The sequence below is a fragment of the Bos grunniens genome, chromosome 21 (assembly GCF_055505025.1).
Source record: "Bos grunniens cultivar Pamir isolate PY7600 chromosome 21, Bosgru_T2T1.0, whole genome shotgun sequence".
NCBI classification, from domain to species: Eukaryota; Metazoa; Chordata; class Mammalia; order Artiodactyla; family Bovidae; genus Bos; species Bos grunniens.
In genome coordinates this window covers 39,412,411-39,436,064 of record NC_141185.1, presented here as the reverse complement: position 1 = coordinate 39,436,064, position 23,654 = coordinate 39,412,411, and the positions used below count along the sequence as shown (strand labels likewise).

General features: G+C 45.3%; 2 protein-coding genes across 9 annotated transcripts in view; one reads left to right on the top strand and one right to left on the bottom strand.

Annotated features, from left to right (window-relative positions):
- CHRNA5 (cholinergic receptor nicotinic alpha 5 subunit) overlaps window positions 1-1,941 on the top strand; it is a 28,233-nt gene extending 26,292 nt beyond the window's left edge. For both annotated transcript variants that reach the window (XR_015149834.1, XM_086364013.1), the window contains one exon: window positions 1,414-1,941. Coding sequence is in view for 1 of the 2 variants with exons in the window: in XM_086364013.1 (XP_086220139.1) it covers window positions 1,414-1,575 (162 nt within the window). In the remaining variant the exon portion in view is untranslated. The remainder of the gene's footprint in view (window positions 1-1,413) is intronic.
- CHRNA3 (cholinergic receptor nicotinic alpha 3 subunit) lies at window positions 1,260-23,050 on the bottom strand. Of its 7 annotated transcripts, none has more exons than XM_086364007.1 (7): window positions 20,160-20,574; window positions 18,428-18,567; window positions 18,270-18,314; window positions 17,058-17,167; window positions 10,974-11,985; window positions 5,751-5,889; window positions 1,260-1,520 (listed from the first exon to the last, which is right to left on the bottom strand). In XM_086364007.1, the coding sequence occupies exons 1-6, from the start codon at window positions 20,242-20,244 to the stop codon at window positions 5,761-5,763; spliced, it is 1,521 nt and encodes a 506-aa protein (XP_086220133.1). In that variant the 5' UTR covers window positions 20,245-20,574; the 3' UTR covers window positions 1,260-1,520; window positions 5,751-5,760. The 7 variants fall into 7 exon arrangements, with proteins under 7 accessions (XP_086220133.1, XP_086220132.1, XP_086220136.1 ...); XM_086364006.1 differs by having other exon boundaries at window positions 5,765-5,889; XM_086364010.1 differs by having other exon boundaries at window positions 5,765-5,889; window positions 10,974-11,849; window positions 20,160-20,395.
- Between the last annotated feature and the right edge of the window lie 604 nt (window positions 23,051-23,654).

Below are 23,654 nucleotides of genomic sequence, written 5' to 3'. Positions count from 1 at the left end.
AGCCCTCTCCCGCAAAGGGACACTGACATATGTTTCTAATAAACTTTAAAAAAAATTTTACTCAAGTATAGTTGATTTACAATGTTGTATTAATCTATAAACTTTTAATACTTGTGAAACATAAAGTTTCTATTTGATGTAAGTATCTAGTTAAATTAGTTTATAAGGTGAAGCCATCAAAGGAGTCTTAAAAAATACAGATATTAGGTAATAGTATGGATTGAAATAGGATTTATTTATTTGGCCAATCAGTGCAGCATGTGGGACCTTAAATCCCCGACCAGGACTCAAACCCACACTCCCTGCATTGGAAGTTCAGAGTCTTAACCACTGGACCACCAGGGAAGTCCCTAGACTGTATTTAATGAGTGTCTGCAAAGTGTTGTACAGCAGGGTCAGGGCACCTTCCATGAGACCAGTAAAGGGGGTTTATTTTCAAGGAAAAAACTTGAAAGTAGAGAAGCTGTAGGGTTTTATAATCCTCTAAATTTTACATTATCCTGAAACTTTGGTGCACAGTTCCTATAGAAGACTCCATGCTTCATAGCAGGGGCTAAGGAAGCCCATGGTCAAGGACATGGCCTGTTGAGTAGGACCCTCTGGTGCTCAGGGCCTGGTCTCAGCCTGCCCTTTCCTTGAGGTCACTCACACCTGCTGAGCCAGCTCTCTGCTTGGGCTGCAAAAACGGGGAGGGAATGCGCTCTCTGCTGGCAGATCTGAACTCATGTTATTGTTGTTCGGTTGCTAAGTCATGTCCGACTCTTGGTGACTCCATGGACTGCAGAATGCCCGGCTCCTCTGTCCTCCACTATGTCCTGGAATTTGCTCAAATTCATGTCCATTGAGTTGGTGATGCCATCCAACCATCTCATCCTCTGCCATCCCCTTCTCCTTTTGCCTTTAGTCTTTCCCAGTATCAGGGTCTTTTCTAATGAGTCAGTTCTTCACATCAGGTGGCCAAAGTATTGTAGTTTCAGCTTCAGCATCAGTCCTTCCAATGAATATTCGGGGTTGATTTCCTTTAGGATTGACCAGTTTGATCTGAACTCATGAGCTTAGGTTAAAATGGTCCCTAGGAAATCCAGAACTAAATAAAGCAAGTGAGGCGAGGAAGAAGATTAACAGCTGTTGAATGTATATTATTCTGAACCAACTTTTCATTTGTCATGAGATTAACTTCAGGCTGGATTGTCTTTAAAAATTAAAACAAACACTCCTGGGCCAGAATAATTAATAGAAATAACTATATATAGTAAGAATTTAAAATATTTTTAAAGTTTATTGTAAGATATGCAGTACTATATTTTATTAAAAATCGATTAAAATAAGCCACTTGTATTATAAGTTGACGTGTAAATTTACAAATTGTGTCTTAATTATTTAACATTGGTTTTTGTTTTTTTTTTGGTACAGGTTGTTGAAGATTGGAAATTCATAGCCCAGGTTCTTGATCGGATGTTTCTGTGGACTTTTCTTCTAGTTTCAGTTGTTGGATCTCTTGGGCTTTTTGTTCCTGTTATCTATAAATGGGCAAATATAATAGTACCAATTCATATTGGAAATGAAAATAAGTGACACTTTCCAAGGGGTTGTAGTAGGAATTTAGTTAAAAGGCACATATTTCTTATGGCACCTATGAATTACAAAAATGTAAATTGTGTTTAAAATTTGATGCAACCAGCATCAGTTTATCTCAATAGATTGCCCATTAAAATATTTAGCTGCATGACTGAAGTAGTAACTGAGTGAATAATATTTGATCTTCTAAAAATAATAGCACAAAATATTATCTAAACTGAACTAATAAAAATCTAATGTTTGTATCCTGGCAAATAATTCTACTTTGTAATCAGCAGTGAAGTTCATCTTTTGACTGTGCTGGAAAATCCTGTTGTATTTGAAGACTGATTTCATTTGGTAAAAGTACACATTTAAAAATTCTCTCTGTCCTGTATTTACTGCATAACAGCTACAGTATACTGTTGTTTTAAGTAAGCTGGCTACTTGGTATGATAATGATTGAATATGATGCAGCTTTTTTATAACCAGTATTTTTAAAAAATGAAAAATGGGAATTGGGAATTCCTTTAAGGCTTACTTTATTTTGTAGATGCTTAAACTAAACAATTATTAACTATTTTTACAGCTTACCTTCCATTATCAGGTCATACAATAGACAATTCCTATGGACGTGCAGTATAGCATATCCCTAACATTATTTCAATTCTCTTGTCTACTTTTTGCACAATTAATAGGACCACCTTTTTATATAAATTCTGGTAGCATCTTTTGATCCTTGACCTTAGAAGTGTCCACTACAACTAAGTGAATCCCATTTTAAGAACACGTCTGTGTATACTACTGAATTGTTCTGTGAGAAAACCATCTTCTAATATTAAAGGTGATATTCTAATTATGTATAAGCACACTGTTACATACCTGTGATGTTTCAGTTTTACCTCTTTCCTTCCAAAAATTACAGTACAGTAGTAGAATATTAGAGTTGTGAGGGCCTTTAGACATAATCTAGTCTTAGTCTATTACTACTTATTCAGTATAGTATCATGTATCACTGGTAGACAAGTTAAAATTTCATCTCTAAATTTTCCTGATTCAGCTATGACCAGGAGGAAAATACTGATAGAAATCTTGCATTCAATTTAGAGTTCTTAGCTCTTGACACAACAGATACCTTATTTATTTTTAGTAAGCAACAGGTCTAAGTTCAAGTCAACACTCTTTGGAAGGCAGAGGGGATCCTATCTAATTTGCATTTTATTGTAGGCAGGTGTTTAATGCTATTTAATGAGTGACAGTCTCCTGATTTGATGAGTTTAAATAAGTCTGCTGGTTGTCACAGCTTGTCTATATCCCCGATCCTTCTTCTTATATCTCCATTACCCTTACTTTAAAAAGTGAAAGTCATTCAGTCGTGTCCGACTCTTTGGGACCCCATGGACTGACTATACAGTCCATGAGATTCTCCACGCCAGAATACTGGAGTGGGTAGCCTTTCCCTTCTCCAGGGGATCTTCCCAAACTCAGGTCTCCTGCATTGCAGGTGAATTCTTTACCAGCTGAGCCACCAAGGAAGCCCAGGAATACTGGCGTGGTACCCTATCCCTTCTCCAGTGGATATTCCTGACCCAGGAATCGAACTGGGGTCTCCTGCATTGCAGGTGGATTCTTTACCAGCTGAGCCACCATGGAAGCCTTACTTAAAAAATTTACATGTAAATACATTTTATAGAAATCTCTTTTAGCTTATTGAAACACGAGTCACGGTGGGCTGCAATTTTGTCAGTTTTGTTTTTGCATAGGAAAAACATCATAATGACTAGTGAGAAGATTAAAACAGTCTCTGTAAATCATCATCTTTTGCCAGTACTCAGATTCAGAAGTAGAGTATGGGATATGCTCTGTTTAATAATTTATCTAAAGCAATGGTTCTCAACCAGGGGCAGTTTTGTCTCTGAGGGGACACTTAAAATCCTTGGAGACATCTTTGGTCATTGTACCTGGCAAGGGGTGGGGTTATGTTATTGGCATCTAGTGCGTAGGGGCCAGGGTGCTACTAAAGATCCTACAGTGTACAGGACAGATCTGCCCCTCAACACAGAATTAATCTGGCCCCAAATGTTACCAGTCCTAAGGGTCAGAAATCCTGTTCTGAAGGCTCATTAACAACGAATGTGTGGCTAAGAATAATCTCTCTCCAGTTCAGTTTAGTTCAATCACTCAGTCGTGTCCGACTCTTTGTGACCCCATGAATCGCAGCACGCCAGGCCTCCCTGTCCATCACCAATTCCCAGAGTTCACCCAAACTCATGTGCATCGAGTCGGTGATGCCATCCAGCCATCTCATCCTCTGTCGTCCCCTTCTCCTCCTGCCCCCAATCCCTCCCAGCATCAGGGTCTTTTCCAGTGAGTCGACTCTTTGCATGAGGTGGCCAAAGTATTGGAGTTTCAGCCTCAGCATCAGCCTTTCCAATGAACACCCAGGACTGATCTCCTTTAGGATGGAATGGATGGATATAATCTCTCTTAATCATTTAGAATTATGCAAGATAAATAAGGCTATCCAAAATGAGGGCATGGTCCTAGGACTCTTGAAAAACAGTAAAAATTTTAAAAAAGTGCATGGTAAGAAATGATAGTAGTGAGGTCTTGCTGAAATGATATAAACTTCAAGGAGATCATGAGCTAAATAAGAAAACCATTGTGAAATCTGTTGTGATACTGAACCAGACAATTCTTCCCATTTCTGAACAGCAAGGTTTTTCTTTTTTCTCATCCAGCTATGTCTCCACCACTAAAAAAACCCTACAGTTTCTGTAATTAGTCCATTTTTACATGGTCCACAGCACAGCATGCTACTTATCACTGTAGAAGAATTATACTTTGACATTTTTTTTACTTAATCCAAAGGCTGGTTAAATGTTCATTTACCTATAATACTCTTGACATTTTTCTTGCGTGAATCTTTTTTTTAAACAAAAGTCAAGACAACTGGATAATAAGTAAGCTTTGAAATGCCAAAAGCAAAGCCAGTAGTGTGATGATAGGAACCTCTATTAAGAAAAAGCTTACATGTTAAGACCTAAAACAATTAAGCTCTCAGAAGAAAACAGGACAAATGCTTTATGACATTAGATTTGGCAGTGGTTTCTTGGATATGACACAAAAAAGCACAGGTAAGAAATGAAAAAACAGACAAATTGGACTCCTTGAAAATTTTAAAAATTTGTGCATCAGAAGATACTATCAACAGTAATGAAGACAACCCACAGAATGGGAGAAAATATTTGCAAATCATGTATCTGATAAAGGATTAATATCCAGAATATAAAGAGAACTCCTAAAACTTAAAAAACAACCCAATTCAAAAATAGGCAAAGATCTTGAAGAGACATTCCTCCAAAGCAGACACAAGAATGGCCACTAAACACATGAAGAATGCTCAAAATTACTAATAATTAGAGAAATGCAAATCAAAACTACAATGAGATACCGCTTCACAACCGGTAGGTTTGCTATTGTCAAAAAAACCCCCAGAAAACGATAAGTACGATGAGGATGTAGAGAAACTCGTGCGTTGTTGATGGCAATGTAAAACAGCATAGCCCTGGTGGAAAACAGAATGGCAGTTCCTCAAAAAATTAAAAATAGAATTAACAAATGATCGAACAATTCCACTTCTCGGTATATCCCTAAAAGGACTGAAAGCAAGGTACAGAAGAGAGATTTGTACACCCATGTTCGTAGCAGCATTATCCACAACCGGTAAAACCTGGGAGCAACCCAAGTGTCCATCAACAGATAAATGGACAATAAAATGTGTATGCTTGCAACTGAGTATTATTTAGCCTTAAAAAGTAAGGAAATTCTGCAATATGCTACAACACGGATGAACCTTTAGGGACATTCTGCAACATGAAACAGGCCAGTCACAAAAAGACAAATACTGTGTGATTGCACTTACATGAGTACTTAGCTTAGTCAAAATCATAAAGACAAAGTATTATGGTGGTTGCTGGGGAGAGGGGAGAACGGGGGGTGATTGTTTAACTGGTCTAGAGTTGGGTGGGATGGTGGTGATGGTTACATAACAATGTGAATATATTTACCACTGAACTGTGGACTTAAACGTGGTTTAGATGATAAATTTTATGCTGTGTACTTTACAATGAAAACTAAAAAGTGAGCCCCCTCTCCCTCAACGCCCACAAATAACCTCATAAATAACACACAGTTTAGTTCTTACGCGTCGTCCCTGGTCATCAAGGGTTGTAGAAACAATCCTGCCGTCCCTAAAATGCACACCAGGATAAAAACCCACAGAAAAATACGATCAATCACCATGGCAACATATTTCCAATCGTCTTGAATCTGAAAGACAAAAACAAAAATCATGAGAGGAAAAAGCAGGAAGGAAAAGGCAAACTGAACATATTTTCAACAAATATTTAATAAATGGGTTTCAAGAGGAGAAGAAACCATTCTGCTGCCAACATGCAAGAAAACTTTTTTTTCCTAATTAATGTAGTCTGAGGAAATCTCCCTTCTCACATTTCTCTTTATGTACTAGAGAAACAAAAATAAAGTGTCATATTAAATGCTTTAAAATCAGAAATTTCTTTTTTTTAAGATTTTTTTTGATGGGAACCATTTTTAAAGTTTTTATTGGATTTGTTACAATATTGCTTCCGTTTTATGTTTTGGTTTTCTGGCCAGGAGGCATGTGGGGTCTTAGGTCCCTGACCAGAGATCGAACCTGCACCCCCTGCCCTGGAAGGTGAAGCCTTAACCACTGGACCACCAGGGAACTCCCATAAATAAGAAATTTCTTAATATATACATAACCCATTTCCCCCACCCCCCCAAATTGAATTCTAATTTATAAAGTTAGTTAAACCAGTTATTTGACTTATACTTCTGTGGGAGGATTCTGGGCCCTTGTTAGAATAGCTAAAGCAATCCAACATCATTTACCATTATTTCAAAGTACTAGCTCTTATCCAGTTTTAGATTCTAATTTCCTTTTAACATCTGTTTCAAAAATGAAACAAGCACACCAGGGCAAGCCCCTCATCACTCTTTCTCTCACACAGTCCCCCTGTCCACAATACCCAACTAGCCAACTATCATCTTCAATTATAAGGCCAAAGTATCAGGGAATTCTGTATAATTATAGGACAGGTTCAAAGTCAGAAACAATTGCTGACAATAAAGTAAAAGATGGAAGAAACAGCGAGTCTAATTGTATATAATAGAGCTTCAAATTCTGGCTTGAAATAGGAAGGAGAATTGCACATTAATTATACTCCTAGACAACTCAGAAAGCAAGGAAACCATAATTGGATTGAGAAAAAGAGAACCCATGAATCAACTGATTTTTAAAGAAATAATCACATAATAAAGAGGCAGCATGTGATTTAGTAATTTAATTAAGTGGACTGAGATGGGGCTGGGAGACCAAGATTCTATTTCACCATTAGGAACTTGAGTCAATGCATCCTCTCAATGACACTGAGAAGTCAAAGGATTAGAACTATAATGCCCTGTTTGCCACAAGGTACTTTATTCAAATCCCTAAGACTGGTTTGTAAAAGCTTCAAGTATAAAATAGACCCTGTAATTTCTACTAACCCCGCTACTGGCTAAACCTCCTAAGGCTCTAGGAAGCAGTGGGGTGGAAAAAGCAAGACTTGTTACAATTCCCAGCTCTGCTGCTTTCTAGGTGTGAGAATCTGGTTCAAATATGTGACCTCGCTTAGCCTCAGTTTCCTCATTGGTAAATCAGGGATAAGAACAGTACCTACTTCAGAGAGTTGTTATGAAGATTAAATGAAATACGTGCCTGGCACAGGGTCCTTAATGAATAATACCAATTGATATTCATGCTGATTTTAAAAATGAGGCATTATAAATCTCCCTCTGACAGCATTTCACATGGTTTAGCCTGGTGAAGAGTGAACTCGGGTCTTACACATAATACAAATAGTGCTGCAAAGAGATCTGGGGGAAAATTAACTGTATGTCTGACTCTGGGTATTTCGGCACAATGCTATTGGCTGTTCTCTGGAAACTTTGGCACCGATGATGCGTGAACAGGTAGATGCATGTTAGGCAGAATGGTAACCTGGCCCAAGTGCCTGGTGTCATCCCTCAGCCCAACCTCGGAGACATCCCAGAAAAGAGACTGCAGTAAAGACCGTCAGAAACACGCACGGGTGTGGCTCGGTGAGTGTGAGCATGAGCGTGGGGTTGGAGGAGGAGGGTCTTGTTAGAAGGAAGAACTGGAGAGGGATTGATTGTGCTCTTCTCCCCCAACCCTGTGCCTCCTTCCAGCCTGCTACTCCTGGCCCAGACAGGCAGGTGGGGCCACTTGTGAGCAAAGTAGAGCCGGGAAGAGAGAGGAGAAAAGGTGCCCACTGACTGGCGGGGCCTGAGACGTCCCGCCTCACTCCCCACATCAAAGATGAAACCACCACAGCAGAGTGAAAGGGACGAGGAGGAGATCTTGAGGGACAAGGTGACAGAAGAATAAAAAGAGAGCACACGGCTTTCAATCAGCAAAAGAAGTTTCATGTTTCTAAAGCACGACAAGAACCGGGGCAAAAAAAAAAGTAAATGCAAAACATGAAATAAGATGCCCGAAATTTAACCCTCGGAAAACAGTAATTACAATACATATAAATAAATCATTGATCAAAAGTCAGACTCTGGTTGGAATGAATGAAGTAACAGATATACATACATCTATAGATATATCTCTGTATCTATATCTCAACCAAACAAGTGTCTCAGGCTTATTAGCTCAGAAGATCATGGCTCTGATCTGTGCATGCCTCCAAGACCTCAAGAGCAACTCATGCAATGGAACCAGTCTTGAAGGATCAGCTGTCAAAACCGTCAAATGAAAGTATTAACAGGAGACCCACAAGCTCCCTAACTAGTTTTCTAATTTGTAACCCAATCCTACCTTAACTCTGAATTTAGAGTGTTAGTTAAACTCCTCACAAGTGTGAGCAAGTAAGGGGCACCAACACAGCTCAAGAAGAGCCAAGGCAGGGGACACGGTGACACTCCTGTCCCTGTGGGGCCTGGTGTGTCCAGGGACAGTCATTCACGGGCTCCCAGCACCCTCATGAGATGGCTCTGGGAGAACTGGGCCTGTTTGGTTTGAATTCCTAGGAGGTCAGGACAGTTAAAACCAGCCAAGTTGGAGCCGGGGAATTAGGAAATTAAAACATCTCTGGGAAATTATGTACACAGCAGTGTGTCAGTCACACAGTAAGATAGAAAAAGGAATCCTTCCGACAGCCCAACTCCCCAGAGCACTGAGTAGGCATCTTTATTCTAACACCTGCCACCCTTTCACAAACAGCAATCCACTGCCCTGTGGTCCAGATTTCTGCATTCTCTGGAAAAACAATGGGACCACATCACCAGATGACCAGAGGTGAGCAGTGGCTGCCTCTTGAGATGAACCATGTGCCTCTAGTTGTGAGCAGCCAAACACATAAGTGTAAAGCTTCCCCATCATTAATACCTATCACTATTTCTAACCTAAGATTTTTGGAGGAAATAGAAGTCCACTCAATTATCACTCCAAAGAAGTGATGATTTTAAAAGTAGATAAATATTAGAGAGTATCTGCAAAAGTGATTAGTGTTAGACCAACAAGAGGATTTCACTAATCATGTACTCAATGTCCAACAATTGCTTCAACAGAATCTGAAGGCAGGCCTGGCCTTTTGGCTAAATTTCTGACATCATCGGGCGGCTGTGCATTGTTACAGTCACAAGATGGGCACAGAGTTGCTCGGATGGGTGGGGTGAGGAGATGGGGCCGCTGTCTCTGTCTCCCTGTCTCATCCACTCCTATGAATATGCCATTCACAGCTGAAAGAGGAGATCTAGACATTCCCTACCAACATTAATTACCTCCAGGGCATCAGGAAATGAAATTATCTAGTAATTAGCTCTCTGCTAATAAGCAACTTAAGGCAGAGCATAATAACCTTGGGGGTAAACAGAGTGGGAGCAGCCAAACACGTAACGCTTCCCCATCATTAATACCTATCACTAGTTCTAAAATAAGATTTTTGGACAAAATAGAAGTCCACCCAATGAAAAAACCATGGGCAAGCGTGTGAATAGATATTTCACAAAAGAAGATATCCAAATGGCCCATAAGCATATGAAAAGGAGACCCATTCATTACTCAACCAGGACATGCTAATTAAAACATCAAGTGATGCCACTTCACCCCGCTGGCGAGGAGAGGCGGCAGCTGGGGACTCGCAAACGTCGCCAGTGGGTGTGTCAATCGGCTTAAACATTTTGGAAACCTGACAGTATCCACTTAAGTGGAAAATACATCTCTGCAGTGAGCCAGCAGTGCCATCCTTAGGTGTGTATCCAGGAGAAACGAACGTATGTATTCACCCAAAGATATGTATAAGAACATTTAGAGCCGCTTTATTCACAATAGCCCCAACCTGGAAACATCCAACAATTGTAGATGGAATTAATAAACAGAAGGCGGTGTTGTCTTATTGCAGAATACTACACAGCAGTAACAAGCCCAAAGGATGAACCTCAGACGTTTTGTACATTTTGTTGAAAGAAATAAGTCAAATATGAAAGAGGTTATGCAATGCTACTTATATGAAGTTCAAGAGTAGGTAAAATCAGGGACTTGCCTGGTAGTCCAGTGACTAAGAGTCCACTCTCCCAATGCAGGGGGCCCAGGTTCAATCCTTGGTCAGGGAACTAGATCCTGTATGCCACAACTAAAAGCTAGTGCAGCCAATAAGTTTTAAAACATTTTCTAAAGAATAGGTAAAATTAATGGAAAAGAGGCCAGGCTCAGCGGCTACTAAGGAGGGAGGGAGTGGGGTACTGACTGCGAGGGGCACGAGGGAGCTTTCTGGGCACTGGAAATGTTCTATGTCTTTATGTAGATCATGGTTCCACGAGTGTACACATAATGTAATAATTCACTGAACTGTATGCACACTTAAGACACGTGTACCTTATGTAAATTACACCTACAGGGGGATGGGGGGACACAATCAGTCAAGTTTAAAACGTCAGCTCAGCTAATCAATACTAATTGGAGGTCATCTGGTCTCACTCCCTCTTCCAGCCTACCTCCTAATCTATTCTCTCTTGGCATTAGGAGTTCCTATGGCCTAAACGGCTGGCAGCCCAGGAGCTAAATGCAAGGCACTACATACAACCTTTATCATCCCATTTTACAGAAGACAAGACAGGCTCACACAGGTGAGGCAACACATCCAGGGATATGTAACTGGTACATGGAAGAGCAGGTCTGAAAACAGCTCACTGATGCCAGTGAGTTAAGTCTAATTCCTTAACCCCACCCTAAGCCTTGTCCACAAAGAACCAATAAATGTTTGTTGAATGAGTGAATGCTAATGTAATAACAGACACAGCCTTACCTCTTTGGCTTCATTTTGTGCTTTCATATTTTCAGCAATATACTTGACACTTTGGATAGCTTCTTTGATTTCCGGTGACAGAGCAGAGAGGGACAGCACAGCATCAACAGATTCAGAACTGGAGCTTCTCGTGAGGTTGGCACTGAAATTGGAGATTTTTGCCCTGCGATGGTGGCAGTAGCCGCACAGCCCGTCCTGGCAGGGGTAGCCTTCCTTGCAGACCTTGGACTCTATGCGGCTGAAGCAATTCAGGTTTGAGAGCTCAGCGCTATAGAAGGGTCTTGGCCTCTGAGTGTTGCCCTCATTGCTTGCTGGCCTGGTCATGAACATGACCCTGGGAAGCAAGTTCAAGAATATGGTCTTCACCCATGCGGGCATCGTGTGGGTGGTCGGGGTCCTGTAGTGCACGTTGAGCACGAAGACGGTGATGACGATGGACAAGGTTACAAAGATCATGGTGAAGAGCAGGTACTCGCCGATCAGGGGAATCACCAGTGAGGTGGACGGGATGGTCTCGGTGATCACCAGGAGAAACACGGTCAAGGAGAGGAGCACTGAGATGCAGAGGGTCACCTTCTCACCGCAGTCGGAAGGCAGGTAGAAGACGAGCACAGTCAGGAAGGAGATGAGCAGGCAGGGGATGATGAGGTTGATGGTGTAGAACAGGGGCAGGCGCCGGATGTAGAGCGAGTAGGTGATGTCCGGGTAGATCTCCTCGCAGCAGTTGTACTTGATGTCGTGCTTGTAGCCAGGGGCTTTGATGATGGCCCACTCGCCGCTCTCCCAGTAGTCCTTGAGGTTCATGGAGGAGCCGATCAGGACCAGGTCGATTTTTGCCTTGTCGTAGGACCAGGAACCGAACTTCATGGTGCAGTTCTGGTAATCAAACGGGAAGTAGGTCACGTCAATTTTGCATGAGCTCTTAAAGATGGCTGGGGGGATCCAAGTCACTTCCCCCGTGTACTTGAGTAAAGCTTTGGTCTTGTCGTCCACTTGGAAATCCCCAACAGCACTGTGAAAACAAACGGGAGGTGTGTGGCACACATGTGGTCATCTAGTCCAGCCTCTCACACTGCCAGCTGGTAAACAGCAAGTGGCGACTTGTAAAACTACAGAATGTAAGTGTTCAAAGGGCTATAAAAAGTCTCCCAGGCCACCATTCCATTTACCAATGGGGATACTGAGGCCCAGGACCCCCCACCCACAGACAGTCTGACACACTCATCATCATTCTCCCCAACCTAGGCCATGTCACTGGTTCATTCCACACCATACAACTCCCTACTTGAAACTTATCGAGTGTGTGCATGCTCAGTCGCTTCAGTTGTGTTCGACTCTGCAACCCTGTGCACTGTAGCCCGCCAGGCTCTTCTGTCCATGGAATTCTCCGGGCAAGAATACTGGAGTGGGTTGCCATTCCCTCCTCTTGGAGATCTTCCCGACCCAGGGATCCAACCCACATCTCGTGCATCACAGGTGGATTCTTTACCCACTGAGCCACCTGGGAAGCCCTGATATTTACTGAGATACTCCCAAATTCGAGGGAGTTTTCTCCTTTAATTAATAAAAGAAATTAATGAACGTGGCCGTTTGGAGGCAGGTGTTCAGGTCCCTATAGTTTAGTCCTTGTAATGCCGCCTCCTTCTGTCCTCAATTGGGTGTGCAATATGTGTACACCCATGCATGCAGAGCACACCCTGGACCTCCAAGGGCTGTGGAGTCCACCGTGGGCACCCACTCCCATTAAACTGAGCCCTGTTAGATGGGTCTATTACCAGCCCCTGTCTCTGGATTCTGGTTCTCCGGTTCACCACACTCCCCCATTCTTCCCTGCACTGTTCTAGAAAGAATAATCACATTTTCTGATTCCTTGTCTTTTAAACCCAGCACAGCAGGTTCCTTTGCCTTCTGTGTCCCTATCCTTCCCCATTTCTCCCCCACGCTCCTTCTCCCTTAGCTACATCCACCCTGACTTCCTCTCTAGGCAGAGATATATATTATTCTTAGAGTTGGCTTGCTGGCATTTATCAGCCGGCTTGTGCAGTGGAAGATTTGCTGTCGACCAACTCAATACCCTGTCCAGTCTCGCATCTGAGAGTGAAGCCAGCCAGTCCGCAAAACAATGGCTTTGCCCAGTGAAGGCTCTTGATGTTTCCCTGGGTCAACCAGCCTTTGACTGGTTTCTTAGAGTTGTGCATTTGAAGGCGTGCATGTCCTTCTAAAGGCAACAACTACCATACCAATTTGCCCAAAAAGCTGGGGGGAAAAAAAAAGACAAACCTAAACATTTAGAGATATCCTGTCTGGTTGTTATGGGATACCATTGTGTGAAGACAGAAGGGAAGTGTCTGGGGCCTGTCTCCTTGCTGGTCTCTGGCCCTCCCACCCTCCCGTGTTCTGTTGAGCAGGACAGTCGTTACATGTGGAACTTGATGTCAAATCCATTAAGCCCTTTACTCCAGCTGGACTGTCCCAAAGGTGCCCTGCGTTTATATGTTCTCAGCCCCACTTTATCATACTGGGCCCTCGAGTCCCCAGAAGATGATTCCTGACCCCAGGAAGAAAGGAGGAGGGGTATGAGAAGTGGGGGGGTAGGGACCCATGCAATCCCAAGTGGACTTGACCACGTGGGGCAGGGAGGAGCTCTGGGAGGCTGGCCTACACTCCATGGAGGGCTGAAAGGACCCCTGGGAAGGCAGAAGCCTCCAGAACAACTTTCCTTAAGGCATCCTGGATCAACAAAATGGACCTTCAGAGCCCAGGCACTAGTCCAAGAGTTGGCAAGCTATGGCCCACTGGCTTGGCCCCTATTTCTGTAAATAAATTTTTATTGCTGCACACACCCATACACATTTGTGGCCTATTGTCTGCAAATATTAAGCGACAAGGACAGGGCTGTATCGCCATGACAGAGGCTGTAAGGCCTCCAAAGCCTAAAATACTACCTGGTCTTTCAGAGAAAATCTTGATGATCCCTGCTCCGGTCTAAGCCCCTCATTTCCTTGAAAAGGAAACGGAAGGTCAGAGAGCAGGACTGCTTGCTCAGGGTCCCACAGAGTTTGTGGCAGAGCCTTGAACGCTCGGAACTTGAGTCTGGCCTTTTGGACACACACTTGAGGACTCACTGCCCACATCACCAGCAGAACTAGGTTACGTGGAACCCTATGAAGCTCAGATATGAGAGTGTGGGGTCAAACACCGCCACCAGTGGTTCCTGCATGGGCTGCATGTGAACTCATGATTGTGGCGTGTGGGATCTAGTTCCCTGACCAGGGATCGAACTCAGGCCCCCTGCATTGGGAATGCAGAGTCTCAGCCACTGGACCACCAGGAAGTCCCTACACAGAGCATTTTAATGCTTCAAGGGGACTACTGGAGGAGGGAACTCCCAAGCGGGTGACACAGAGTTGCGCTCTTACCCACAAAGGCTGTAAACAAAGACAGCAAAGACGGATAGATTGGACCCCTTATTAACATACTGTAAGAAAAATATGAAAAGTAATTGAATAACATGCAAGCACACAAAAATACAGCCACAGAACAGATGAAACGGATAACCTGACATTACAAATTAACCTATAAAAGCAACCTTTAGAGACTTTGAAAGAGCAGCATAAATTAGAGACAGAAAAGGTAAGAATCTGGGTAAGCGACAGGAGTTCAATAAAGAACAGATGAAACGCAGGAAAGAATAGGAAAAAAGAAATTTTAAAAATCATTTCAGAAATAAAGACTAAAACATAACAACAAGCAGACACCATGGACAGTGTAGTGATTGAAACAAAAAAAGAAAGGAGAAAAATGTAAATCAAAAAGAGATAAAAAGAGATAAAAGAATTTGAGAAAAAATAACAGAGAATATAGGTAAAGAAGTTGTAATTTATGTGAAAAAGGAGTTCCTGGAGAGATAAAGCAATAGAACAGAACAATCTTAAAAACTCTAATTCACAAAAAATTTACTGGAATAAAAGAAGTCTTATTATGTATATGATACAGAGTGAAACAACTAGATTTTAAAGATAAATGAAAAATATCTTTGGGTTACTCAAGAAAAAGCTGGGTATGCATCCCAGCTGACTATGCATCCTAATGTTTCAGGACAGCCCTGGTTTATTTCTGTGGTCCAGGCACACTTATTAACAGAGTCCCTTTTCTCCCCCCAAAGTCACCAGATTATACAAGAAAAAGAAAATTAGATTGGCAATCATTTTTGACAGCAATACTTCATACTAGAACATGAGTCAGCATTTTTAAGATTTTCATGGAAGGAAAATGTGAACCAAGGATTTTATATCAGCAAAATGACAAAAATATTACCTAAAAAGGGTACTGTGAGTTCTGAACGTGTGAGAACTTAGGGTATATGGTGTCCGTGAACAATTTCTGAGGATTCTACTAGAGAACGAACTTCAGAAAACAAAAAACCATAGACGAAACTGGCATAAGAAGGTAAAAGGTGTTTCTAGTGTGTTGAGATGAAACTTTCACCTGAGGTTTAGAGAAACTGAAGTTTTAGTTAGGAGAGAGGAGCTGGATGATTTTCTCTAAATGTTATTTTCAGCTTCGGATTCCAAGGAAATTCCTTTTGATATTTGTTCCTCTCCACATCTGATTTGAAACATTTCACTACATCTCTCATTACTGTTAAAAGCATACATCCCGAAAGCACCCCAGCTGTTCACCCAAGACTGCCAGCAAGAAAACAGCTATGACTTTCAAATCATAAGATTAAAAGCTGTGCCCACTTTAATTCTATCTCAGGAAAAATTCTCACCACCCTGCCCAGCTCCCTAAGAGCCTCTGGACCAGGAGATTCGTAGGATGCCTCACATTCTGCAAACCAGTTAATTTATCCCCTGTCCCAGTTCTTTAAGTGCCAATTTACAAGTTGCATGAAAGAAACATGAATGCTGTCTTTTCTTGGGAAAGCAATAAATAAAACATGGAGCATCTTTGGAATGGGTAAAGGACTCCTTCTTTGAGTTCTTTTAGCCCATGACTAGAAAGTGGGATTCAGCTCCTCTAGTCCCAATACTAATAGTAAAACATATTAATTTGTACTAATCTGGCAGACAAACCTAAACACAGAACACTTTAAAATCAGATTCGACTAATTCTATATCAAGTGTTTTGCTGAAAAATGCTCACTGCTTTTTTCAAGACACTATAACTCCAGAGATAAGCACAGGTGCAAACATGAAGTTTTGCAATACCCAGAGAATAAACTAGTACATACTGTAAAATATCCATTAAAATTCTGTGTGTCTGAGATGGCTGGATGGCATCACTGACTCGACGGACATGAGTCTGAGTGAACTCTGGGAGTAGGTGATGGACAGGGAGACCTGGCGTGCTGTGATTCATGGGGTCGCAACGAGTCAGACACGACTGAGCGACTGAACTGAACTGAACAGAGGTTAAATGCGCAAAGTGTCAGGTTGGCATGTAAAGAGAGGCTGGTTTTGGAGGTGCCAGGATGTACAGGTTCAGACCAGCTGGAAAAGAACCTTTGAAAGTGAGAAAGAAGCAGGGCTTCCTGCCACTGGTGGGCAAAGGCGTACGTACAGCATCAGGCTGGGAGGGGAGCATCAGTTAGTTGAGTAGAAGAATGAAGCTTTCCCATGCCCTAACCATAGGGCCTGGTGGGACCTGACTTTCAGGGAGGTTCAGCTCCTGCCTTGGTGACCAATGCCCACTCCCATGTATTTCCTTGTTTGCCCTTCCTCTCTCTCACTGTATGTTTTGATATTATAACTCATGCCTGGCTTCCCTGATGTCTGGCAAACTCCTAGAGGCAAGAGGAGTGGTGGTTATTAATGTTTTGTGCCACCTTATCTCAACAACAACGGCATATGATTCTGACTTAAAGATGAGTTTTTAGCATGAGGAAAGGGAAGAGGGCTCTCAGGCACCACGTAACACCTGGCATATAGGAGATGCCCAATAAACACCTGTGGAATGAATCAGATGAATGAAGCCCTCTTGGCAAAGGTCTCAGGACGCCTAGGCTGTAAAGCACAGAAGGCCAAGGACCCCGGTCCAGGCTGACAGCCCCGAGAGGGTCGGGGCCACCCGGCACCTTACTTGTTGTACAGTACAATGTCTGGCTTCCAGATCTTCTGCGCAGGGACGCGCATGAACTCGGCCCCGTCGTAGTCGGACGGGTTCCACTTCAGCTTGTAGTCGTTCCAGATCTGGGGGGAGGAGGTGGAGAAGGACCAGCGTGGTTTTACTTCTCTTGACACCACCCATCTTGGTGACCTCCCACCTCTGCCACACATCACAGAGCCATCTCCGTGAAGACCACACTGGCCCAGTTCCTCCTGTGGGTGCTAGTCACGGGGATAGCACTGGGCTGGTGCTGGCTGCCGGGAGCCACTGCCTCCATGGTTGGGGCAAGCCCAGCCCCCAACAATGAGTTAGGACCATTAGGGCTTTCTCCAGTCACTTCCAGCGCTAGGCCCAGGTCCATGCCTTATGCTCCTGCTGTTTACATTCCTGAAACGGCTCAGATATGCCATGAAGCCCTAATAACAGAGTGCTAATGACACATAGAACCCCCTTTCTATCTCCAAGTTGAGCAGGGTTGGCCTCTGAAGGGTTCTGGGGAAGGAACCATAATCCCACCAGGACCCAAGAAGTATCTGGGTGCAGAGGCTGGGAGAGCTGAGTCCTGAGTGCCTAAGGAGAGAAAGGACCGTAGGCTGTGGTCAAGGGGCATCTGTGCCACAGAGCGCTCACAGAAGGCTGCTCAGCTGACCGGCCAGTTGGCTGGACTGGTAGAAGAATCAGCCTTAGGTCAGTGGGTTATCTGTCCATGTCTGCACAGAGCTCCCTGGGGAGGACACGTGGGAGCCGATTTCTTTGGTCTCAATCTGAACAAGAAAATCCAGAACCCCAGCTCCCACCCTCCCAACTACAACGGCATATGATTCTGACTTAAGCATGAGTTTTTAGCAAGAGAAAGGGAAAGAGGTGTCTCAGGCAGCACCCTAGAGTCAGAGGTCAGGGCTCTAGGCCTGGGTCTGCGCCATTTTGTGTGAGCATGTGGGGCGGGGCAGGGTCTCTCTCTCTTTCCAGGCTTCAGTCTATTGTCTGTGACTTGAGGGGCTGGACCCTGCAGTCCTTCCAGGAGGGTGTAGGGCACTGCATGTGACCCCAAGCCCAGGAAGAGACAGACCAGCTAGTCAGTGGACCCCATCTAGGTCCACATCTAGGCCCTTTGTTCTCGTTCAGGGATAGCAAATAAAATAGTCACCACCAGGGGGCAGCAGTGCTCAGGGTCTGGTCACTTACTTGCTTGAGCCACAGGTTAGTCTCCATGATCTGGTTTACTTCATCCTAGAAAGAGAGATTAAAGTAGATGGTGAATTACAAAAACAAGGCTGGTTCTGGGAAAGGCTCTTCCAGAAGCTCCATCCCCCACGGCCACGGCTTGTGGCTCTGACACTCACCACCTTCACCAGCTGAGACATGGACACCTCAAACTGGATGATGACCGGGTCAGACACATTGGCCACTGGCCGGATGATCTCGTTGTAATCTTCAAACAGGCGCTCAAACAGGCGATGCTCGGCGTCGGAGGTGCTGGCCACTGAGGGAAGTAGCCCCGTCAGATCCTGGGGTAGTCATCACTTTCCCCCTCCCCAGGAACATCACGTACCCACAGCCTCCCCTCCACCTGCTGGGGGTACTCTCTGGAACTCCAGACTTTCAGACCAGTCCCGCTCCTTCAAGTTTACAGACGAGAAAACTGAGGCCCAAGACAGAAGGGATTCCATCAGATCACACACATTCGGTGAGAAGCACAGTGGTTACAAGCACAGGCTCTGAATTTGGATAGATCTGGTGCAAATCCTGACAGACTGCCTGGCAGTGATGTGAACTGAGGCAAGTGGCTTAACCTCTCAGTGCTGGCATGTGGTAAGAGCTCAAGAACCATCATCTCTGTTATTACAGGGCAGGGGTGATACAAGTGAAGTCTGCCAGGGCACAGCCACAATGGAGAGATGACCAGTCCACTCCCAAGGCAGGGGCACCCCAGGGTCAGAGGGAGACTGCAGCCCAGGACTGGGACTCTCCTCCTTCCCACCCAGGACCTTGCAGGGGTTTGGCCACCAAACGTCTTAGAAGCCGGGTGCCTACATGGCTCCCATGATCTCAGAGTGTGACCCACGGTCCCTGCTAATGATGTCTTCACATCTTGATCAAAGACTCTTCTCTCTCTGAAACCCCTGGCGACCCCCTTTGTTTATAGGCCACACCCCAGGCATTCTGAGTTAGCTGTCTTTTGCTTCTCGCTTACAGTTCTGGGAGAAATCTGGGGATGGGGATGAGGGGAATCCTTGGTGAAGTTCAGCTCAACTTCTCCAGGGATTTTGACTGCCCTCCCCGCTCCGCCCCGCAGATAAAGACTGGGCCACAGTCAGGAGCTCCGTGTGGAGCGGACGGCGCTCTGTGTAGTGGGGGCCTCAGCCCCGGAAGGCAGGATCAGCGTTCTGAGTGCATGGTCACAACGTCGTCTCCCAACCGACATCCAGCCCAGCTGCAGGGACTGCCGTCAGCCCTGCCAAATCCGTCGCCCCCTCGTATCTACCACCCCTCGCAGGACACTCAAAAAGTTTTCTGGCGTCGTCGGGTCTGGGCCGGTATTTCCCTAACAGGCTCCTCTAAGCAACCTGGCGGAAGGCGGGGAGGCGCCAGCAGCGCCTGAGAGGCGAGGACAAAGAGGAGAGGCTGGCGCCCCGAAACGACTCCCCTCCGCCCCCAGGTGGCCTTGGTCAAGCCTTTAGCCCTCAGCTTCCCCATCTATTCGTAAAACGAGGAGGTGGGCGGGATGCGGAGAGTGGAACCCGCGGCCTGGGCGCGCCAGTGCGCCAAGCAGGACGACAGGCAGGGCTGGGACTCGAATCTGTAACCCCGGGCTGGGGAAGAAAGGCCCCCGGTGCGGGCCCTCCCCGCGCCTCCGGGCCGCGCCCAGAAGACTCTCAAGAATGGGGGATTCGAGGGGGAAACACGCACGCACCCACCCACCTCGCCGCCGAGTCGGAGCCAGACCACACAGGGTGCAGGGCCCCGGCCACGACGCCCTTGTCCCCGCCTCTCCGCGCTGCGCTCGGGCCGCAACCCCTACGGACCCTGGGTCCCGGCTCGGTCCTCCGGGTCTCCGTTGCCCCGCGCCCGTACCTGGCAGCAGAAGCAGAAGCAGCAGCGGCGCAGCCGGGAGCGGCGAGAGCTTCGCGGAGCGAACACCTCGCGGGTGGGCGCCCATAGCGGGTCGGCCCGCGGGCCGGAGGCTCCGCGCGGACGGGGCGGGCGGCCGGCGGCGGGCGGGGCGCAGCGGGGCCGAACAATCCGGAGCCAGCGGGGCGGTGGCGGAGACAGACTCGCGCGGCCAGGCGCGCAGCGCAGCCGCCCCGCTCGGAGTCCGACCGGGGCCCGGCGCGCTGAGCCCCGGCTGCCCCACCCACAACCTTAGCGCCGCCCCGCCCGCCCCCGCGCGGTTCCGGAGCCTCTAACCCGAGAGAGGTGCGCTCGCTCCTGGAAGGTGGGCCCCCGGGCGCCAGTGCGCTGTGCTGAGCGCTCTCTCCCCTCGCTCTGTGGTCGGTGCCGCCCACGGACAGACGGCTGCGCGCCGGGCCAATCGGAGCAGGTCTTGACCGACCGCGGGGAAGAATAGGGGCCGCATCTCTGTCCCTGGCTTCCTGGGTGAATGGGAGTCTTCCCCATCCCCGGGGTTGGGGACCATCGGGCTAGACGGACGATCGTCTGTCTGCCTGGAAGACTCTAACGTACCTTCAAGACGAGGGCTCAGAATTTTGAAACTATTAAGTAATTGTTCAATATTTTAGGAGTGATAATGGTAATTGTGTTTTTAAAGAATCCTTATAGTTTACCACGAGGGAGAGGGTGTGAGTCCGTTGAAACAGTTTTGGCCCTGAGCTGGGGGTTTGTTATCCTATTCTACTATTGAGTATGTTTACAATGTCCCTTGATGAAAAAGTAAAATAAGAGAAAGAAATAACAAAAACGAGGCTTGGAGATGGAGCCAGCATAGAGAGCAGTGTGCTTTCCTGCCCTGGAACCCTGCAGAATCTCCACTGCCCACCGGCCCATCTGCACCCTGAGTGCTCCAGGACGGTTGTGTGATCAAGAGACAGCCCTGGGGCCCCTTGGCCTGTCTGACCACCCACTGGCAGTGCGGTGGGGTAGCTGCGGGCTTGCTTGCAGTCGCTCTAGCACAGGACAGGTGAGTCACCTTTATTATTTCTACAATGGTCCACCTACCCACATTAAAACCAAACCAAAGGAAACATTTTGCAAGACTGAGAAAATGTTTGTAAGAATTGGGACTTACTTTGAGGCCCCCATTTAGAGCATCCTCCTTGTCCTGGCAAGAAGCCCTTTATCTGAAAAATATTGCAAATCACATATCCAACAAAGGACTTGTATCCAGAACATCTAAAATAGCCTCAAAACTCAAAAGAGGGACTTCTCTGGTGGTCCAGTGGTTAAAAAGCCACCTTGAGATGCGGGGACGCCGTTCAATCCCTGGTCAGGGAACTAAGATTCCACATCAGGGAGCAACTAAGCGGGGTTCCACAGTCAGAGTCTGTGCACTGCAGTGAAAGATCCCATGTGTTGCAACTAAGACTTGATACAGCCCAATAAATACTTAAAAAAAAAAAAAAAGATTATCTTCCTTATTTAAAAAAAAAAACAAAAAAAACCTCAAAAGCAGGAATGGACGGGTATGAGGGATCTTATTAGAGTGATGCCAGTGTTCTAAAACTGAGTTATAGTGATAAACTTATTAAACTCATTGAATTGTACACTTAAAATGGGTGGATTTTGTGATACATAAAATGTAAAGTAAAAGTGTTAGTCACTTAGTCGTCTCCAACTCTTAGACTGTAGCCCGCCAGGCTCCTCTGTTCATGGGATTCTCCAGGCAAGAATACTAGAGTGGGTTGCCATTTCCTCCTCCTTGGGATCTCCCCGACCCGGGGATTGAACCCAGATCACCTGCATTATAGGCAGATTCTTTACTGTCTGAGCCACCAGGAATACCCAATACATAAATTATACCTAAATAGTTGTAAGATCTCAGGAGTAAGAAAACTAAAATGCAGTGTTAAAAATGAGCAAAAGAGTTAAACAGACACTTGACCAAAAAAGGCAAAAAACTCATAAAAAGATGTCAAACATCACTAGCATTGGCAAAGTAAAAGTTAAACATACTCTCCCCATATGTGAAAGTTGAACTATAAAGAAGGCTGAGCACTGAAGAACTAATGCTTTCAAACTCTGGTGCTAGAGAAGACTCTTGAGAGTCCCTTGGACTCCAAGGAGATCAAACCACTCAATCCTAAAGGAAATCAGCCCTGAATAGTCATTGGAAGGACTGATGCTGAAGCTGAAGCTCCAATATTCTGGCCACCTAATTCAAAGAGCCAACTCATTGGAACAGACCCTGTTGCTGGGAAAGATTGAAGGCAGAAGGAGAAGCGGGTGGCAGAGGATGAAATGGTTAGATAAGATAGCCGACTCATTGGAACAGACCCTGTTGCTGGGAAAGATCGAAGGCAGAAGGAGAAGAGGGTGGCAGAGGATGAAATGGTTAGATGGCATCACTGACTCATTGGACATGAATTTGCCCAAACTCTGGGAGATAGTGGAGGACAGAGGAGCCTGATGTACTACAGTCCTTGAGGTCGCAAAGAGTCGGACACAACTTAGTGACTGAACAACAACAACCCCATGTAACCCACGAATCACATTCCTGAGTATTTATCTAGAGAAAGGAAAACTTTTGATCACACAAAATCCTATAAGTGAATGTTTATAGTAACGCTGTTGATAATTGCCCCAAACTGATAACAACCTAAAATGTGCTTCAACATCCATATGATGGATGCAAAGAACAAATTATTGGTACCTTCACCAACTTAGATGAATCTCAAAGGCATTATGCTGAATGAAAGAAGTCACTCTCCAGACGAAGGGATTCTTGAAGAGACTAAACTGTACTGGAGAAGAGCTCAGTGGTTGCTGGGGGTTGGGGTGCAGGGACACATGACCATAAAGGAGTAGCAGGTGGGAACTATTTTGGGTGATGAGTATCTCCTGTATCCTGATTACATAAATCTGTGTGTGTGTTGGGCTTCCCCGGTAGCTCAGTGGTAAAGAGCCACCTGCCTGCTATGCAGGAGCTGCAGGAGATGCAGGTTCGATTCCTGAATCCACGACTGAAGTGACTTCTGTGCACTAGTCGCTCAGTCGTGTCTGATTCTTTGTGACCCCATGGACTGTAGCTTGCCAGGCTCCTCTGTCCATGGAATTCTCCAGGCAAGAATACTGGGGTGGGTAGTCATTTCCTTCTCAAGGGGATCTTTCTGACTCAGGGATTGAACCCTGGTCTCCTGCATTGCAGGTAGATTCTTTACCATCTGAACCACCAGACATGAATCTATACATGTGTTAAAATTAACAGAACAGTACATAAAAGTCAGTTTTATTGTACAGTTTTTAAAATAGATTTTTTTAAAAAAGCTCCTCCTCCATTCCACAAATATTTCGAGTGCCTACTACATGCCAGGCACTGTGCAAAAGATAATATGTGGGGGAAGCCAATCAGAGCATCAGTGAAGGAGACACACTTGACCCAGGCAGGATGAAAAA